Here is a 19,092-nt window from a genome sequence, read left to right as displayed (position 1 = left end):
CCTGGTTCCCACGGCTGTTTTAAGCAGGTAGAGATAAGGCCAGAAAACAAGGCAGGAGCCAGGGAGGCCCCTGGAGCCCAGCGGGAACTGCGGCTGCTTCCTTTTCTCACCTCGGGGCGCTCGGCCGGAGCCGGAGGAGGAGCTCAGCAGCGAGGCGCAATGCTGGGGGCTGCGAAGGACGTTTCCCTTCTATGGGCATCTCCTCGCTCTGCTGCGTGCAGGGAGGAACAGTCCTGGCACAGAGAAGAGGCCTGCTGCAGCCACCCAAGGAAAATGAAAGACAAGCAAAAAAAGGAAAATAAAATAAAATAAAAAAAAAAAACACGCACACAAGAACCCCGCACACAACTCTCCCACTCCGCTTGCCATCTCAGAGGCTTCCAGAGAAGTTCAGCATCAGGACCCTACCATCCCCTCATCCCACTGCCTCTTGCTCAGCAGCAATCCAGCGGCACCGTCTGCAGAAAAGGATTTCCTGCACCTCCTGCAGTGGGGGAGGAAAAGATGCCCCAGTGCTGCATCCTGGCCCAGGCTCAAGGGCTGCAGCATCCCCAACCCCAGCCCTAGAAGAAAAGACAAGACTACAGAAGAGAGTCACAGCAGCCTCTGGGTATATATATATATTTTTTTTTTTTTTTGCATTTCATATATTATCCAGTTTCACATTCTCATAGGATCAGCAATTATAGCAACTTATTCTCAAATCTTTTAATACAAGCGAGACAGCCATGGTCGTATAATACTTAAAGCACTTCAATACCAAGCAATAAGATGCAAAAACAAAAATTGCACAATTTCTTGTTTACTATGCCTGACTGAATCATTGTTACAGAAGACAACCCTTCTCTTTCAAGCTTTAACTAAACATTAACTTATCTTACAGGATTACAATTTCTCTTTAATAATAATAATTAATTGCACACAAACACACAAGAAATTCTTTATGATGCATAAATATTTCCTTATTACACATGGTACAAAAATACTCGTACTTTTTTTGTTCGGTATTCCCATAAGGATGGCTGATTATTTGGCAGGACTGGATTCTCTCCAATCAGAAGGACGTGAAAAAAAAAAAAAAAAAGGCAAAAGAAAGTTAGATATCTTACAGCCGTTCTATATATAGAAGTCTGAGGAAAAAAATATAATAACCCTGACTTTAAAACTGGAGAATGGATGAGAACAGAAACCCAGTGCATCGTACTTGAAGGAAAAAAAAAAAAGGAAAAAAAAAACATTTTTCAAATTCTTCTGGTCATACTGGGAAGGGGGAGGGCAGCGGAGGTGGAAGAAGGGGTGAGACAAGGACAGTTAGTATTTCTCAAAAGCCAAGTCTTCACCGAAGCAAGACGAAAACCTTGCTGGATCAATCGTTGGGCCAAGACCTGTTGCTACAGTTACACAAACGCTAGAACAAACAAACTTACACTCACACATACACAAGTTAAGTGTTTTAATTCATGCCAGAAAAACATGCAAAACCGATGGCCTTTCATTTCCTTCAGCCGAGCCGCCCGGGGTTGGGATGGGGTGGGGGGGAGGAAGCCGGGGAGGGAGGCTGCGGGGGCCGCGGCGCTCGGCACCCCCTTCTCTCCCTCCCTCCCTCCCCTCCGCCCAGGGTTTCGGCACGGCCAGGCGGCGAAGCTCGGTCGGGGGGAGCCGTCGGGGGGCACGGGGCGAGGGCGGCCCGGAGGCCGCGAACCGAACCAAAAGGAGCCTGAGCGATCGTCCCTGGCACATCCCTCCGCCGGGAAGGAGGAGCACAAGCCTAGGAGAGACTCTGCGGGAGAGGAGCAGCAGTGAGCAGCGGCCGCCACCGAGCTCCCCTCCTTCCTCCCCACCACCAAGGGTAATTAATTACTTACTAGCGAGCTAACAGAACTGACGAGACTTCCATCCTTGCTGGGTAGCTTCAGAGGGAGGATACCAGCGCATCTGGAAGAGAAAGCCACAGCAGAGAGCTGTCAACGGGGATCGCTCCGGCCCGAGCCCAGCCCTTTGGCTCCCTCACCTACGAGGTACGTGGAGCCGAGATCTCTTGGACGCTGGGGTTTTCTAGGGCAGCGTCCGACCGCTCTGGCACTGCTCGGCACGCCAGCCTCGAGCCCCAGCTATTCAGGCTCCCCATGCACCAGGATCTAAGCCAGCTCCTGCCTTAAGGAGCACTATGGGATCACACACATCTAAGAAAGGGCCAGCACCCCACCTTAGGGCTTGCTTCAGCATCTCTGGTCCTTTCTGCCTGTTAGCATAACCAGAATAACCACCTGGCTGCCACTGATGCTACATGTGACAGCACTGAGCTACCTCTAAGAATTTGGTAGGGTGAAAGGGTCTGTCACAGCACCACTGGCTGCAGTGGATAGGGGAGAAGATCCTCCATTCTCAAGATTGATGCTAGAGCACCTGCACAGAAGGCACACATGACTGGCCACAGCCTCGCTACAAATGTAGAGTGACAACATTCAAGCTAGAAGAGCTCCTCACCACCGAACCATATGTGAAGTTTATCACTTCAAAGATGAGCGCTGTTGCCCAGCACCATCCCTATCCCCCACACATCCCAATTTCACAGCTTTCCCCCGTTCAGGTCAGAAGACTCTTACAGTCAGCATGCATCACCCTGACCAAGGTGGTGACTAATCTGCCCTTGGCCAAAAAGGGAAATACCAAGACATTGCAGTTGAGCCAGATAGCTTCCCTGTGACATGCAGAAGGTAAAAACTGGCTAATCTACCACTAGAGGCCCATGAAGTATTTGAAGCCACAATCCAGGCATCAGAGGTGGAGCCAAGCAAACCACTGCTCTGTTACATGATGGAGACAGTTGGTAGAGCTGCAAGACTCAGAGGCTTCCCTAGCAGGTCTTTGCTGCAGCATCTACTGCTCAGGCCTGCTCCTTGCTGAGGAAGGACTGCTGGATGGGGACCTGAAGAGCAGACACAGGAACAATAAATGAAATGACACTCTCCAGCCTGTCAGTAGATTCAGCAAGTTAGCAACGTCCAGTTGAATAGCATCAGACATCCAGATGCTCCTGTTCAGTCCACAGGACTGGTATGTCAGCCTGGGCTGAGTTCGCAGCTTCATATCTCAGAGTAGCGGGAGATGAATTTGTGCCACTTGACTGAGCACACATCCAACAGCAGAAGCAGATAGTGGAGCTCAGTCCTGCTGCTGTTTGCACAGAGAGCACAGCTGCCATCCCCCTCTCCTCCCACCCCAGCTGGTGGGAGGAGAGCACAGCCTCAGCACAGACAGACATCAAGAACAGCAGGTACATTCAGGAGTACCAGCAGAAGGGAGGAGTTTGTCCCAAGACAGGTAGGGAAGAGGCAGAAAAACCTCAAGAACTCAGTATGAACTCTTACCCTTAACAGATCATCCTGAACAATCATGGCTAGATAGTCCCTTTCTGAGCATACGCACCACTCCAGGGCCATAGAAGAAGGGGTTAAAAACAAAAAAAAAAAAAAAAAAAAAAAACCTTCAGTCTTTCCAGACCAACCAAACAACTGTTCTCTTCTATCCCCAGCATATGGTTTTCTCCCATTGAGAAAGGACACCCAGCTGGGGACAGGCAGACTTTCTCGAGGCAAGATTCCAAGTTAGTTTGGGGAATGGGAGAGTTACAATCACAGCCCAGGCATCTGATCTGGCACTGACTTCAGAGTTTGTCTAACCCCTATTTGGCTGTGCAGTACTGCAACTCAGCAAGGTGATCCCACCAGCCTCCTCCTTGCCAGTCAGGTCTCTCATGCAAACTCTAAGCAAGAGACATCAAGAAAGCCACTGCAGGGTGAGAAACAGGAACATAATTGACTGTCCAACTACCTAGCAGCCAGCAAGCTGCCTGACAGGTACACTGGATATTACGCACAAGATGAGTCTTGATGCGTAACAACACAGGACATTGGCAGGGGAGCTGAGGAGTGGAGATGCAGACCATGTGTCAGGCCACAGAGACTCAATCTGCACAGGACCTTCCAAAGTTGTGGCACAGGTCTTGAGGGGAGACGGAACTGAACACTAGGATACCTCAAGGCTCCACATCAGCCCTTGAGTTACTCTCTGGGCCGAACGTATCCTCAGTGGTCCCTTCAAACCCTGTTCCCCTTACGCCTTGAAGAAAGGAAGGGCGATCTATCACCTGACAGAACAGCTAGAGGCTTTGCACTCACTCCTGCAACAGAGGTGCGGCAAATGCCAAGATCTTGATACCACAGCCTCCTTACAGAAGGTGCTGGGGGGGATGCAGGGGTGGAGAGCAACAAGCATGCACCTCCCAGAAAACACAGATGCTTGCAACAGCCAAGTCCTCCATCCCCTGGCCGTGCCAGCACAAGTGCTGTAATGCCCACAGCTGGTGACATTTTCTACAGAAAGAGAGCCTGAACGACCCCAGAAAGGAGCCCTGCAAGCTTCCAGAGGCTCAGCCCTCACAGAAGTCTCTCATCAGCTAAATGAAATCCACTAGAACCCAAGCTCCAGGCTGTTGTAGAGGTACCAGCTCCATGCTTGAGGCAGCTGTTTATCCAAGCACACTGGACTCCCTGTCTGATGCCTTCACAAGGCAAATGCACGCCACCAAGTCATCTCCCAGCTGGGCCTACTCCCCAGTCAGCCCCACGAACAAGAGCTGTTCCATAACATGGCAGCTAGGTGGATCCTAGGCAGTTCAAATTTGGGTTGAGGGAAGCTGAGGCATGGACATTAAGTCCCTCTTCCCCAGTGAGGGGTGCAGATCCCACCTAGTGGCATGAACACAAAGGGCTATCTTGGTGCCATGTATGCCATCCTTTCACTTCTCCATTAGCTACTGCCTACCTGGAAGAGAGACCCAGCTCAACTGCAGCCTTGCTCCCCTGCCTGGGAACACCATGCTGCAAGGTATCTTCTTACAGCGATACAGGCCAGAAAGACTCACAGCCCTTTCCAGGCAGTAGTATCACTGATGCACCTCGGGGTGCCACCAGAGCATCAGCAAGCACCAGGACAGGGGTCACTTTTCCCCCGACCCTTTCACCGGGGAGGGTGCTTGCTCAGCCAAGCCTCATATCCTCAGCAGCCTGTGGGCTGCAGCTCTCCCCCCTGGCCAACATCTCCCACTCTTAACACCCCTCCTCTTGACAGCTGGAATTAGTTTCCTCCTGCCCAGCAGCAACAGGAAACTCCTCATTCATTCACTGGGTTGCGAGTGCTTAACCTCGAGAGCAGTCTCCATCCCACGCCTCCCGCCCTGAGCTCAGTGCGAGCAGCATAGCTTATATAAGCAGGCACAGCAGCTGTGCACAGCACACGTGCAAGACTGCCATTCCCCATCCTGCTCTTCCAAGCCTAGTGGCCCCAACTGGCCTGCTGAGAAGGTCTAAGCTGGGTGAACCAGCTCCTGCCCCACATCCACACCTTACCCTAAGCCTGGCCAGAGCATCCAGCACCTCCAGTTTCAACTATTCTTGCTTTTCTCCTAAGCCACGTCATTTATTAGTGCCAGAGTTGAAAACCTCCACTGCCGTTGGACCACTTCTCACCTTCCTCCCGTAGGTCTCTGATACTTGTGTACACAATCCCACCAGCCTGACTTGTGATAACCCAACCTGCCATACACCCTGATTCTCCTACACTGCTGCTCAAAGGCAACAACAGCCACACATTCCTCCCAGCACACACTCAGCAGCCAGAGGAGTTCAGTGTAAAGGCTGTCAGGAACACGCACAGATGCGGTGATCCTGGGTACAGGCCAAATCTTTGAGAGACTTGCAGAGTGAAATCTGCCAGGTCTTTCAGCCTACAGAAAGAATGCAGGTTTGATGGAATAAGGCAGGAACATCCCCTCACTAGGGGAGGATGCTTGAGAAGCCAGCATAAAGCACTGGAGGAACCAAATTAGAGACAACACCTGGTCAAGAGGAACCTAGAGGACATGTTTCAGACAGTGGGGTCTGCCAAGACAGGATTCTCTTCATGTCCCTTGAAGTGTCTTAAGCACCTTACTTTTGCCAGGGAGCAGAGAGGCACCTCAATGAGTGCTCCTGGTGCAATTTGGAAGAGGACACCAGATGCACAAGAGACCACTCAGGGTTGTCTCAGACATCTGTAACCCAACATATCAAGTCAGAACGCTTTCCCAGAGGAAGGCACTTGTTCCTGGAGATCTGTTACCTCTCAGAACTAGCACAATGTCTGTCAAGGAGGATGAGTGAATGAAGACAGATATCCAACACTGGGCTAGAAAAGCAGAGCAAGGGAGGCTTTTACTGGAAGATATGCAGTTGTTTCTAGAGTCAGGTTAGCTCAAAGTCAGAAAGGAGTCCAGCCACACCACTACAAACATCTCCTGCCCATAGGGAGAAGATAGACACCACCAGCTGACTTCAGCTAGCCTCACACTGCAAGATTCATTATCTGTCCCAGAAAATAACTGGAGAAGAGTTATTTGTGCCTCCACCAGCCACATTCAAGCCACAAACAAGAGGTCAAGTGAAACACCCAGAAACTGGAGCCTGTCCCTTGCTACAGCATGGGATCAGAACTACCTAAACCATAAAGTAGTGATAAACAGGTCAGAAAAGTGCCCCATGAAGGCTTCACTCTCCTTGTGAAGTCCTTCAACACCTCTCCCAATTACACTTAGAGTTCAGGCCTCTGCTCATCTTACCACTACACGTACGGAAAGCAGTTCTTTCTGCAGAAAAGTCTGAGGGGAGAGAGGAGTGACAGAGGGACACACACCGAGAACCCACATCCATACTCAAGCCATACATACTCTATGTCTTTCCTCCTTGGTCACTTCTAAGTCTGGTAGTCTTTGCTCTGCAGTCAACCCCTGCGTCCTGGGGATATTTTTTGGAGCTACGCCTAGCACTAGAACAGACCCAGCCACAGCCAGGCTGATATCTCCAATACCAGAAAGGCCTCCTTGTGCAGGTAGGGACAAATCAGTGACCTTCTTGTACCCCTGGGAGCTGGTAGGACCCCAACCAGCATGTTCAAGAGCTGCATCTAGTCACTATCTGCTGACCTGCAGGGAAGCATCTTTAAATTGCCCTAATGAGATAGCCTCACCCTGGCAAGCACTTCACAGCACGTACAGGAATGAGCTGTTCACCCACTAAGCAAAGGAAGTCATATGCCACCAGTGATCCCTTCCCTCAGGCTACAGGTTACAGGTACAGGTCTTGAGCAGATTACAGAGGTGGCTGGCAAGAGCTGCTCTGCTCCAGCTAGTAATGCAGCCAATGGGAGCACACAACCTGCCATCTGACCCGCAGCAAGCAAGGACAGCCTGCAAAGATGTCTCCACAAGAAACCAATATTATCCATTAGGGCTCTCTAGCCAGGTCCTTCTAGCCTCAGCAGCATATGCTTCACTCAAGACGTCTGCCTCCAGGGTCCTTGAGAGGGCTAGGATTTTAGGGGAATGAGGAGACAAGCATCCAGATGCTTGCACACTGTGCAAGACCCAAGGAGCTCAAGCTACATCAGGAAAAGCTTGCTGCAATCAAAGCAAGCACACACTGCATGTACATCTCTAGGCAGTTATGGTCAGGGAGAGCTGGAGGATCAGCATACCTTGCACCATGTTGAGGAGCATGCAGGAAAGCAGAGGCATTGACCCTCCCTGTTGCTTAGGAGGGGCATTTCAACAGACATGTCATTTCAACAGGTAGTACGCTGTACTCCCCAGAGCCTCAAGGCAGGCTATGCTACAGCTCATGATGACATACCCAGCTAGCAGACCTCAGCAAACAAGCATTTCTCTTTTTCCCAAAATGGCAGTGGGTTGCGCTTTTTTGCTGGTTGGGTTTGAGCTAGCCAGGGTGAGTTAGTGCTGACCATAGTCCACAAGGTCACTTCTGACAGCACCTTGGTATAGGCGTGTTTTTAGAGCTAACAGCTACATCAGGTGTTTTAGAGATAATGGCTACTAAGCAGGTACCTGGAGGAGCCAAGAACAGCTCCCATCTGGATTTTTCTGGGTAGGAGGACATACTGGCTTGGAGAGTCTGCTCAGTCCTGCCTGCATAGCCAATACCACCACAATCACTGTAGTTTAGGAGAACACCACAGCCACGAAGGCCTTGCAGAGTGCTTTACACCTCTATGAGGTGTGGAGATTGCCTGAACAGTTATCCTGGTGAATCCTACATGACAGCCCCTATAAACAGGCAACAAGTTAACAGGCACAGAAAATCTGTCATCCTTTCCAGCCTCCCATCCCAAGAAGGGTCTAACAGATCTTGCCTGCCACAACATGAAGTCCAGGAGACTTCACAGAGGGGACCCCTAAACAGCAGGCCAGAGTTCAGCAGCACGCAAAGGCATGATCTCTGCACTCCAGCAGGTCACATTGCTGCCCACTGCTCAGTGCTCCTGGGCTCAGCTGGGCTGGTGGCACCCACACACTCACACAGCCCAAACAGCAGCATCCTGACAGGAGCCAGATACTCAGGTGTACAGGTTGGGCGGTGTGTTCCTCCTCAGGAAATACTCCACATTTTCTGCTCTCTAGGGCCAGCACCAGATCATAGATGCTGGGACCAGTCACACATCCATCCACAACAGCAGCCACTGCTCAGGAGAAGCAGTTTCCCCCAAGCTAGCCAGGGCAGCAGTCAGGAGGAAGAGGTTGGAGAACACCTCAGAGCACTGACCTCCCCTTCCATCGATGGGCTGCACCTCTGTTCAGTGCCGGGATGCCTCAGGGTCCTGCTGGACTTGCCACCACCACATAAACAGAGTTGAACTGGGACTGTACCTTCCTTTCACTGCTCATTTGGCCCTCTGATGCTGGGACCTGCCCACCACCACAGTCTGCTCACAGCCTCCAGACAAGGTCACTGCCATGGGTGGTGATGCAGAGGCTGAGGGAACCTTGGCAGCCCATCTCCAATGGCATAGGCAGCTCTGAACTTTCACTCCATGATCTGCTCTCTGCCTTGGAAACATCTACCACAGGCAGGCTCTGGCTACCCAACAGGTTAACCTGATCTCCTACAAGCACCCAACGGTAGCCACCACCAGCTTCACCCATGTACCTGTGGATCAGGCACTCCCACGTTCATGTCTTGCTCTCCAGGGCAAGTCCCGCCCATAGCAGAGTCCTGCCTTCAGAAGTGCCACCACAGCTGAAACATCACTTTGCTCAGAAAAGCTCCAAGAGTTCTGAGGGCCCCTGATATCTCCTACTGCCTGCTCAGAGCTTAGGTTAGAGGCACTCCAAAACAAGCAGTTTTACATCAGAGACAACACAACTTGACTCCATCATGTAAGCACTAACTGAAGCCCTTTGCCAGGTCTATGGAAAACAAGACAAGCTGCAGCCTTGCTTCTATTCATGTGTCAAGCCCACCCCTCTTCCCAAGTGATCAGCTCAGCATGTGCACATCCCACAGTCCTGCACATCTTCCAAGGGCAAAGGTAGCCCTAAGCCCCATCTTTGAAGACTGCCCTTGCCCCATCATCACTACCATGCAGCAAAAAGCCTATCTAGGACCACTGCAGGAAAAATATGAGTCAGAGACCAGAAGCATAAAGCCACACTAACCAAGACTTCAGCTAGAGTTGGCCACAGCAGTCATCCTCCCCATCAGCTATTCCTTGGCAAGGCCAGTTCCACCCCTCCCCAAGATCCCAAGTTCCTATGCAACTCCCAGTCCTCCCAGGCTGCAGATTCCCTTCATCATGGCTCACAAGAGCTGCATCCTGTCTGTGATTTCAGGCTGCAAAGAGAAGCCAAGCTCAAGGTAGAAACTGGCTTCATTTCCAATAACTGGAGAGGAAAGAGGTGAGATTAGACCCATCATTAAGGTCAGGTCTGTCCCGGTATGCAATCCTGGAATAAAGTGACTGGCAAGTGCTGTTGTCTAACGTGCCCCGTAGAATTTAGTTGTGTGCTTCAGCTATCACGTCACTCACCTCCCCCACCGTGTGCCAGGAGTGAGGTCAGGGTGTATTTCTGGTTGCCCTTGAAGGGTTGTGGTTGGGGAGAGACAAGGTTTCTTTTGCACCGAGCGGCAGGGTTGTCTCTGCCCCGGCTCGACCAGGCTACTCCCCCACCACAGGTGGGACCTGGCCGAGCCTGGCTCAGCTGGAAGGAGCTGATGTAAGATGGTGCCATGCTGTGTGCGCCATGTCATGTGCTGCCAAGTCGGAGATGTGGGTTAGAAAGAACGCCTGGCATCTCATTCCCCAGGCTCTGGTGGGTGGGTAGCGTGAGGCCCATGCACTGGGTTGCCGAGGAGATATGGGCTACAGAGATGGGCAGAAGCTTGCAAGTCCCATGGTGCACCTTGGAGGAGAGATGGTTACCTTACCAGTCTTTCCAGACGTGGCTGCCATCATGCTTAACACTTCTAGGAATGGAGCTGTAGTACAGCCACTCCACTAGCTGCAATAAGGCATCACTAGGGTGTCCCATCTCCAGGGACAGCTCTGAGCTTCAGGGCTAGCCTGCGCTGGCATCATGGCTGGAGTTCACTAGGGACATCAAAGGAGGGATTTGAGAGAGGGTGGGAGGAAGGGAAGGCAAACGGGACAATCTTAAAAGTCAAAGGAGTTCCCATGGGCAGAGGCTTTTAGCAGGCAGGCTCAGGTCATAATCACAGCTACATCAGCCTGCTGCCTGGAGGAAGCACTGCCATGACACAACAGCACAGGAGTAGCAGTCAGTCTAGTCTGCAAGCAGCTTACCAAGGACTCCTAGCATACAAACTGAGACCAGACAAGCCCTGTGTCATCTCCTGCCCCTTGTCACTCATGCCAGCCCTCTGAGCAGCTCTTCAAGAGGCTGCACAAGTAGATGACAGAGGGAAGCCATCTCCTCTCCTGCTCGCTATCAGACTCCAGCATGGAGCAGCTAGAGGATGAGCAACCAGGCACCTGAAACTTAAATCCAATGCCAAGCTAAGAGCTTGTAGCAAAAGCCTCTTACTCTGTGCTCTCTCTAGGACTGATGGCTACAGAGCTGCTACAACTCCAGCCATCCCTATGAACTTCCTCCAGTTAACATTGATCCCAGGAGGACTGCTGTCCCAGAGAACAGTACACATCACCCATTCCACTGTAGCAAGGTGAGCAGGCCCCCCACCAGCAGAAGCAGAGGGCTCAGCACACCAAGACCAAGGTTAAATCTTTTAGCCTAGTTCATGAGCAAAAGTCAGCTCACTGACTCACTCCACCCTGCCTCAGCTCCACAAGGGAAAGGACTCCAGCCTACAGATCAGGCAGCTCAGGACTGCCAGCCTGAGTAATGTTTAACTCCATAAAACTTTATTGGTAACATATACTGCGCCAGAATGTCTCCCTGTGAGGTCACCGTCAGCTCAAGCACAGTGCTGTGAGGAGCAGCTGTAACTGCTTGGTCAGTCTGGCTACTCTTCTTCAGCAGAGCGTTGGGTCCAGCCATGGCTACAACCTGGAGGGGCTACATCAGCTCCACAGGGCTTATGGGCGCATCATCCTTCACTCTTCAGGCCAGAAAAACCTAGATAGCAAAGCTGTCTGTCCTGCATGAGTAACCTGCCAGCTGGATGGCAGGAACTAAAACTCAGACCCCAAATGGGAAAGATCTGGCTGAAGGTCTCCTTGACACCTCACTGTTTCAGCTGAGCAGGACTGTTCCTCCCCCACTATACTTCATGAAGTCTTGGGTAAGACTCTAACCCTTGCACTCAGGGTCTCTGCACACAGATGATCATCCTTGAAGGATCCACAGTAATGGCATCACCTCCCTCAGCCATCTCAGGCAGTCCAGAGAGGGCTTTCCAGCCCTTCCTGACTGAGGCTATTCAGCCACCAACAGCTCCCTTAGCTCTTCTGCCCCACACAAGGGGTAGAGAAAGGAAGAAATAATTCTGTTCTATTGGACTGCCCAGGAGCAGAGCACAGAGATGCACCAGCAGCAATGGGCACCATTAATAACTGTTGGACAAGGCCAGCAAGTACAACTCTTCATCTGGGGGTGGCCAATATCCAGTAAAGAATCAGCCTACCTGGAAGAGCAATCTGGCTCTGGAGGCCCTTGGAACAGCAGGCCAGTGCCTGGTCCTGCACTGGGCCCCACATACTTCCCACCTATCCTGCGGGAGCTTCTGCCCAATGCAGGCTCACTGACAGAAGGATAAAAGCAGAGACCTGCAAGCGGATCAGAGGCAGGACAGACGTGCCTAGCCTGGCCAACAGCTTGCATCCCCTCTAGTTCCTCCATATTGCACTGAGGAAACATACTTGGGTTGAAGCCAGACAGTTACACAGTCAAGATTTTTGCACGAGCAGGAGGATGCTGAAAAGCTGACTGAACCATCAGCCAGGTGGACAAGGTGAGAGGACACAGCTTCTCTTCCTTTCAAGCTAAGCAGGGAAGAGTCAAGCTAAACACACACCCTGCTTGGCAAGCTGGACAGAGCAGGGGTTAAACCCTGATGCTCTGTGAACTAAGCTCAGAGTCACCACTGCCCTGGCTCCCATGACTCTACTACAGGAGCAGAGACCAAATCAGACAGAGTGCAGCCAGCAGATAACACCAAGCAGATTAGAAACAAGGTTGATATTCTCCTATTCCCAGTGCCCCAAATCAAGCATTCTAATCTGGAATTGAGAGAAATTCTCAGTTTGGCCAGTTTTGACTTTCCCCTTGTGCTTCCAGTTTCAGGGTCATTTATGTTCAGCAGGGGTGTTGGTCTCAGCACATTAAAGCACAGGCATCCCTACACCTCAGCTGTCAGCAAGCAGATCCTCTGGGATACCAGGCAGCTGGATGCACCACCGCCAGCATCTCCATAGGCCCATACACAACTCACTCCTTAGCCTGCATCCAGAGCAGCTAACACCACTCTTTGAGCAAACCTCAGTTCTTTGCTGTGGCAGGACTCCGATAACTCACATCCTGTAGGATATCCACTTCAGCTTTAAAAGCATGTCCAAATCATTTAGCCCAAGTGGGTTCCAGGTAAGCCCTGGCTTCAGCACCGAGCCAAGCCACTGCCTTCGCTGTGACTTCCAATTTCAAGGAGGACATTTCGTAGCTGTTTTATTCACCAGTATGTAGCATTTCCTCACAGCAGTCCCACAACACAGTTCTTTGGCCACAGAGACCAGCAGAGCTGGCCAAAATTGAGCATTGACTTTCCCCAGCTGCCTGCCTCCACCAGGGAAGCAGGCTGGACCTGCAGGGCCACAAACCAGAGCCGAGCTCAAATTGCACACAGGCTGCTGTTTACTTGGTAGCCAGTGCTTTAATACTTCCCCTGCGGTTTGTTCAGGGCTGCAGGCCTCATGTACTTCAGCCAGGAAGAGGCTTGGCCCAAGAGTCAAGGTGCAGAGGCCAGGGTCAAACCAACCAAGCAGAGACCTAAGGGGGCAAGTACCAGGGGATGGGGAGAGAGGAGAGCACAGTTCTCAACAAGGGAGGCCAGGAGTGACTCACCTGAGCGTGAAGAGCAGCAGCTGCAGCAGCAGCCGCTGGGTATGTGAACGCGGCATGGGGGATGGCAGGGGTTAGCTCTGTGGTGTACAGTGGGTAGGGAGCCCATGCTTCTGGGGATGCTGGAATGAGAGCTGCTCCAGTCAGGTCATCTAGACAGGAGGACACAAGGTGATAGCATTTTAGTAGCTGGCCCCAACAGCCTACATGAAAGGCTCTGGATTTTCAACTCAAAGCCAAGATTCTGCACTGCTGTCCCAGTGAGGTTTAAAATATAGCACTGAGATATCCTCCTGCAGTGTCACTGTGGCTAACTGCTCCTCCAGCCTCCCAGCCTTGCCAGGAAAGCCCAGGAAGACAGCTCCATCCCTGTTGAGGGCCCCACAGCACGTGACAGTCTTAGGCAGTCTGGTACACACACACAGCACTGGGCTGGTGCTGCAGGATAACAGAGAAGGTGAGGCGCTCAGCACCATTCTGCGGGCTGCCTGACAAGCTGCAGCAGCAAGCAGGGCTGCTTGCTCCATGGTGCTATGTTGAGGGTGCACAGCACAGGACTGGCCCTTGCTGCTTTGCACCTAGGGATGGTTTAAGCACTTGAGAGGCATCACTTCATCTACAAGAAACATTTGTTGCTCTCCCAGTGATTGCAGCACTGGCTAGAAGCTTTACGGGCTGCCCATTTTTCTCCAGCAACCAGTGTGCTGGCCTTACTGCACTGGGCAGGCTTCAGCCAGATTGTATGTGGATAAGAAGGGTCCTTTCCATCCTGGCTGTGTCCAGTCTCAACACCAGCACTCCTGGTGCCAGGCATCTCCCAGGTTGGACCAGGCACTACCTCAAGCTGCCTCCCAGTATACTCACAGGGGTCTCGTGCAATGAAGTGTGCGCCCAGGGCAGGGTGGATATTGGTGGGGTTTGGTGTGGCCATCAGCTTGCTCTTGGCCATCTTTGTGTTGGCTTTAGCAAACTCTAACCGCAAGGTCTGGGGGTTCTCTGGGTCGAAGCGGATGCCCTGCGGCAGGAGAAAGCATAGGAGTCTCTCAGCAGGGAGGTTTCCAGTGCAAGAAAAGGCTGTATTTATTCAGGGAGCAAAGCCTAACTGGGGAATGGCGGTCATCACGCTGCAGTTGCATGCCCACTGTAACACTCAAGCTCCCACAGGCTTATGTTTCCACATTCAACTGGCCTATGACCACATAACCAGAAAATGGCTACCACGAGGATGTGGCACACAGCTTTGCTGTCTGTGCACAGTTCACCAGCCAGCATAGCAGTGACTACTACTAATGGTTGTCAGAGAAGACCTGACTTTGCTGGAGCTGGGATAAGAAGCTCCAATAAAGACTGGGCTATCTGTGGTACTGCTATATCTACTGCCAGGCTGGGCAGAGACAGTCACACGCCCTGCTGCCTGAGGCAGGGTCTGCAGCAGGGCAGAACCATCTCAGCAGATTTTGCTGCCTAGATCCCACTAAACTCTGCAGGGTCATATAGGATGCAGACAGCTTGGGCTGTACCTGCCGCATTCCTAATGTCCCTCTTTGAGCTGCAGCAGTTTGAGAATGTGGTGAACAGGCTAAGGAGCCCTATACTAGCCAGTTTAGGCCCTGCCTCATGTCCTGCCATGGAAACAGGAACATGGGATAGTATGTTTCTAGCTGCAGAGGTCCTGGCAGGCCAAAGTCCAGGGCAATGCCCTGCTCTGCTGACCTGCCACACACTTTTCATCAGGGCATTTGGTAAGCAAAGCTTTAACAAGGCTGCCAGCACCAGTCTTACAGCCATATGACAGATAAGCTTTGCCACAAGGCTTTTCACTACCAGGCTAGTCTGCTGAGCTCAACCTAGAGCCTCAAAAGCTGGTGCTAAATACAAGTTGGGCTCTACGTGTCTTAGTATAGCATTACAGGATTTCAGATGTATATTGCCCTACAGCTACCTAGGAACCAGCCTGGCCTTTCCTATATTACAGACAAGGCTAGTGCCAGTCTAGCCCACAGCTGGGTTAGAAGAAGCTCTAGGTCCAGCTACAGCAGGGCATACAGTAGCCTCAGCCCTTCCTGGCGCCTCCTAGCCCATCAGATACTCACATTTAAGGCATTCTTTGCTGCTTCCGCACCAGCCCGGCTGTCAAAGGTCACAAAACCAACTGGCTAGAAGAAATAATGATAAAATTATTTCAGGAGTCTCCTCCAACTCTTTGGATTACCCTGCCAACCTCCCTGCCCCAGACAGCTTACAGCAGTCAGAAAAGACCATCTGAGTTTACAGAGGGCTCTTGCACAGAGCTAGAGCTCCAAGACTCCTGCTCTCCACCTGTTCCCACTACACCAAATGCTTCAGTGTTCCTACACGTGGGGGCCCTTCACACCCCAGCAGCCCCCAGCAAATTCCCCTTGCCCACACAAGTGCTTCAGTTTTGACCATGCTGGTCTTGCCAGATTCACAGCCTTAGTTAGGATGAGATAGGGGAAAGTTTCTGCCAGCACAGGGTTGAGGCTGAAGCATCAGGTCTCACCCAGCTGAGGACCGAGTACAGGCAACAGCTCACACAGCTCAGAGCAGTTACAGAGGATACGGACACATTCGGCACATGCCATTTGCTTGGGGCCACCAGGGCAGGGTGTGAACTGAGTCCAGCTGTGTACACTGAGCATAGATAATGCTCCACACAGTGAAACGGCATCCATTCCACCGCCCCTCTCGGCAAGTTTAATTTTCTTCTAGTAGAAGCCAAAAATACCCAGGCAGGAGGAAAAAGGTACCTGCTTTGAAGTCAGCTTGATCAGTGACCCCTCATAACCCTGGAGAAGGGAAGAAAACAAGTCAGTGTCAGGTTCCTGAAGGAGCAGAGCTACAAGCAAGGCATTATATGGTAGCTTTGGAGTTCCTGCAGCACCAAGCCCTTCAGAAAGCAAGGTTTGTAGCAGGGGGGAGGTACATACACGAACCCTTTTCTAAAGCAGCTGGCCTCTTCTTCCCCATCAAAAGACGGCATTGAGATTAATCTAGGAGCAGAGCAGATACCTCAGCTAGTCCATTCTGCCCCTTTGGGAAGGAATCTGTTTTCCAGCTCTTCATGAAGAGATGTGTCCTACCTGGCTACTGCCTAGGGAGCACAGAGCACCCTATGCTAGAGGGATGTGAACAACAAGGATTCCTCAGGAAGAGGCTCATTTTCATGCAAGTCTTCACTGGCCATGCATTTAGCTTCCCAGGTCTTGCGTAGGAACAAGCTGGAGGCAGTAACAGGTCAGTTTATACCTAAAGAGCACATTACTTAATTGACACAACATGGGTCCTTGCCCAGGTACAGCCAGATCACCTGCACGAGCTACTCAAAACCAAATGCTGAGACATGCTGCTGCCTTGACTGGGCAGGCTGCAAGAATGGTGCCAGGACATTACCATAGCTCTGGGCACAGACTGGCTTATGGGTCCCAGTGCTTGTTCAGCAATGAGACACCCACTTTAACCAAGGAGAGCCCACCCACTGTAATGCCATGGTTTGTGTCCCAGATCAGATGAGACTGAGTTGAAACATCCCAAAGCAGCACCCTGAGCAAATCACACTGTCTGCACAACCCTAGTCCACAGTTGCAGGACAGCTTGCAGAGCAAGCTTGCAAGGGACAGCTTGCAGAGCAATTGGTGTTCACATTTCCTTTCCCAAAAGGGACAGGTATCCTCCAACTAGTATCCTTCAATTAGTACAGCCCAGCTGAAGATAGCTGGTGCAGGGCAAAGGACCATCAGCACGGGCCTTGTTCCTCAAATAACCTTTCTGTAGTTTGTCCTATCATATGGATTAAGTCCATGTATTCCAAAAAGTTTCTCCATTCAGCCCTCAGCAGCCTCCATGCTCCTGCACAGGCTGCTTTCAGCAGCTGTGTGGAACCACAACTCCTCTCTACAACTGAAAGCACCAGCACATGGAAAGAGGAATCCCATCCCAGTCCTTGGTAGGGCCAGAGGGAAAGATCCAGTAAAGGATGGACAGTTATGCAACCACAGCCTGATGCAGCAGGATACATCCTAAAGCCAAGGAAGTACCCAGGGCTGGTCCAGTTGGGCAGCAGGGCTACACAAGCATCCTTCATTGGAGTTGGGGTAATTTCACCAACAGGCTCCAGGGGAGGTTACCTAGCTGAATGCAACCTGTGGGATACCATTCTGCCCTCCTATCAGGTTTCCAGAGCTTTCATAAAAGGTCCAGTTTCCCATTTCATCCTTGCTGCCCTCTGACAGACTTTTTTGTCTGCAAGGTTGGTCACAAGACAGCATCTTTCCCACCAAAGGCCAGATTTGAAGGCACCTAAGCAGAGCCAAGTCACAGATCTTATTTTCTTTCTCTCTTGCTCCTTCCCACTCTGCTCTTCTCCCACCAGAAAGGGCAGGGCAGTCCACTTCTCCCAGAGCTACAAGCCTCCAGTTCACAGCAGCCACACCAAGAATGTAGCCCCACAGAGGCTGCTCATCTGACACCCCAGACAATGCTCAGAGCTGCATGTTCCTCAGAACAGCATAAGCAAGATAAACCTTCTTACCTTGAATGGTCGGAAGAGCAGGTAAAGCTCTCTGGGTTTGATGTCCACAGGAAGGCCACTGACAAACAGCGTCCGTACCTAGGGGAGAGGCCAATGAGGTCTAGTGAAAGGAGCTGTTAGTACCAAAGCACAAGAATAGACTGCAGAGCATGCTTCAGAAGCTAGGCGCAATGGAGGTAGGTCACCTGACACCAAAGGCAGCCTTGCATACACTAACACTCCCCTACATTACAGGAGTGTTTTCCTCTGTTAGATACACCAAGTCCTCTCCTTAATTCCAGGGAAAGATTTAGACCTTTAGAAGCTAGATTTAGGACTACAAGGACAGCAAATCTGGGTTGAACAGGGTATGGACAGCAGCCTACAGCCCTTGACTGGACCTTGATGAATGCTAAGATTTGAAGAGATTACTAGAAGATCATACATTGCCAAATGCATGAAAGCAGAGATTGACACACATCAGAAAGAAGAGATAGATAAAAGCCCCAGTTCTCTCTCACCCCTGTCTACAGGGATGAAACACTCACATGCTAGACCTTCCCTTAGCCCATCCTAGAATCTCATTTCAGCTATTGATTGAAAGTCACCTCATCACCATATATGCACCTTGGACTTCTGCAAGAGCCCCAGTACATTGGTGTGAGGATTTGGTGGTCCATTCCTGCTCCTTCCCCATTTGAAACAGACCCTCTAGATGTCACTCCCATGCCAGCTCTTATGCTGTCTTGCTGTGCCCAACCAGAAACCAGCTGTAGTACAGCAAGTCCAAGGAGACCACTCCTCTTTCCAAGCTATAGAAGTCACATGTCACCCCCAAATGTGCTTGGCATGCAAAAGCCAAAATATAATACCAGAGGAAGATTTCAATAGATAGTTTTATAGCTCATATGAATAGCCAGGAAGAAGGAGCAATATTAAAGGCACATGGCCTAGCAGTATTGCTTGACAGTTAGACCATCACAACCACCATCTCCCTGCACTGGGAGCTGTTGGCTGTCAGCCTATTTCTATAGGAAGCAGCATGATGCATCTGCCAAGACTTCTTGTGAATCAGCACAGAGGTGGACAGTGAAGCTACGCACTATAGAGATCACCAAGACGCAAGTATAGTCATTATTAA

The 19,092-nt window shown here is 51.2% G+C and overlaps 1 protein-coding gene across 3 annotated transcripts in view; it reads right to left on the bottom strand.

Annotated features, from left to right (window-relative positions):
- Nucleotides 1-589: 589 nt before the first annotated feature.
- RBPMS2 (RNA binding protein, mRNA processing factor 2) overlaps nucleotides 590-19,092 on the bottom strand; it is a 32,279-nt gene continuing 13,776 nt past the window's right edge. The window contains exons 2-9 of one of the 3 annotated variants that reach the window (XR_009959411.1): nucleotides 17,973-18,050; nucleotides 16,192-16,230; nucleotides 15,517-15,579; nucleotides 14,288-14,438; nucleotides 13,427-13,575; nucleotides 10,312-10,479; nucleotides 1,866-1,935; nucleotides 590-1,780 (exon numbers count right to left, since the gene is read on the bottom strand). Coding sequence is in view for 1 of the 3 variants with exons in the window: in XM_062583504.1 (XP_062439488.1) it covers nucleotides 1,873-1,935; nucleotides 13,427-13,575; nucleotides 14,288-14,438; nucleotides 15,517-15,579; nucleotides 16,192-16,230; nucleotides 17,973-18,050 (543 nt within the window). In the remaining 2 variants the exon portion in view is untranslated. The remainder of the gene's footprint in view (nucleotides 1,781-1,865; nucleotides 1,936-10,311; nucleotides 10,480-13,426; nucleotides 13,576-14,287; nucleotides 14,439-15,516; nucleotides 15,580-16,191; nucleotides 16,231-17,972; nucleotides 18,051-19,092) is intronic. The other 2 variants (XR_009959410.1, XM_062583504.1) reach the window with 2 other exon arrangements.

This window comes from Rhea pennata, chromosome 10 (genome assembly GCF_028389875.1).
Source record: "Rhea pennata isolate bPtePen1 chromosome 10, bPtePen1.pri, whole genome shotgun sequence".
In the NCBI taxonomy this organism is placed as follows: domain Eukaryota; kingdom Metazoa; phylum Chordata; class Aves; order Rheiformes; family Rheidae; genus Rhea; species Rhea pennata.
Note: the sequence above shows the minus strand (reverse complement) of the source record. Positions and strands in the feature narration are given on the sequence as shown.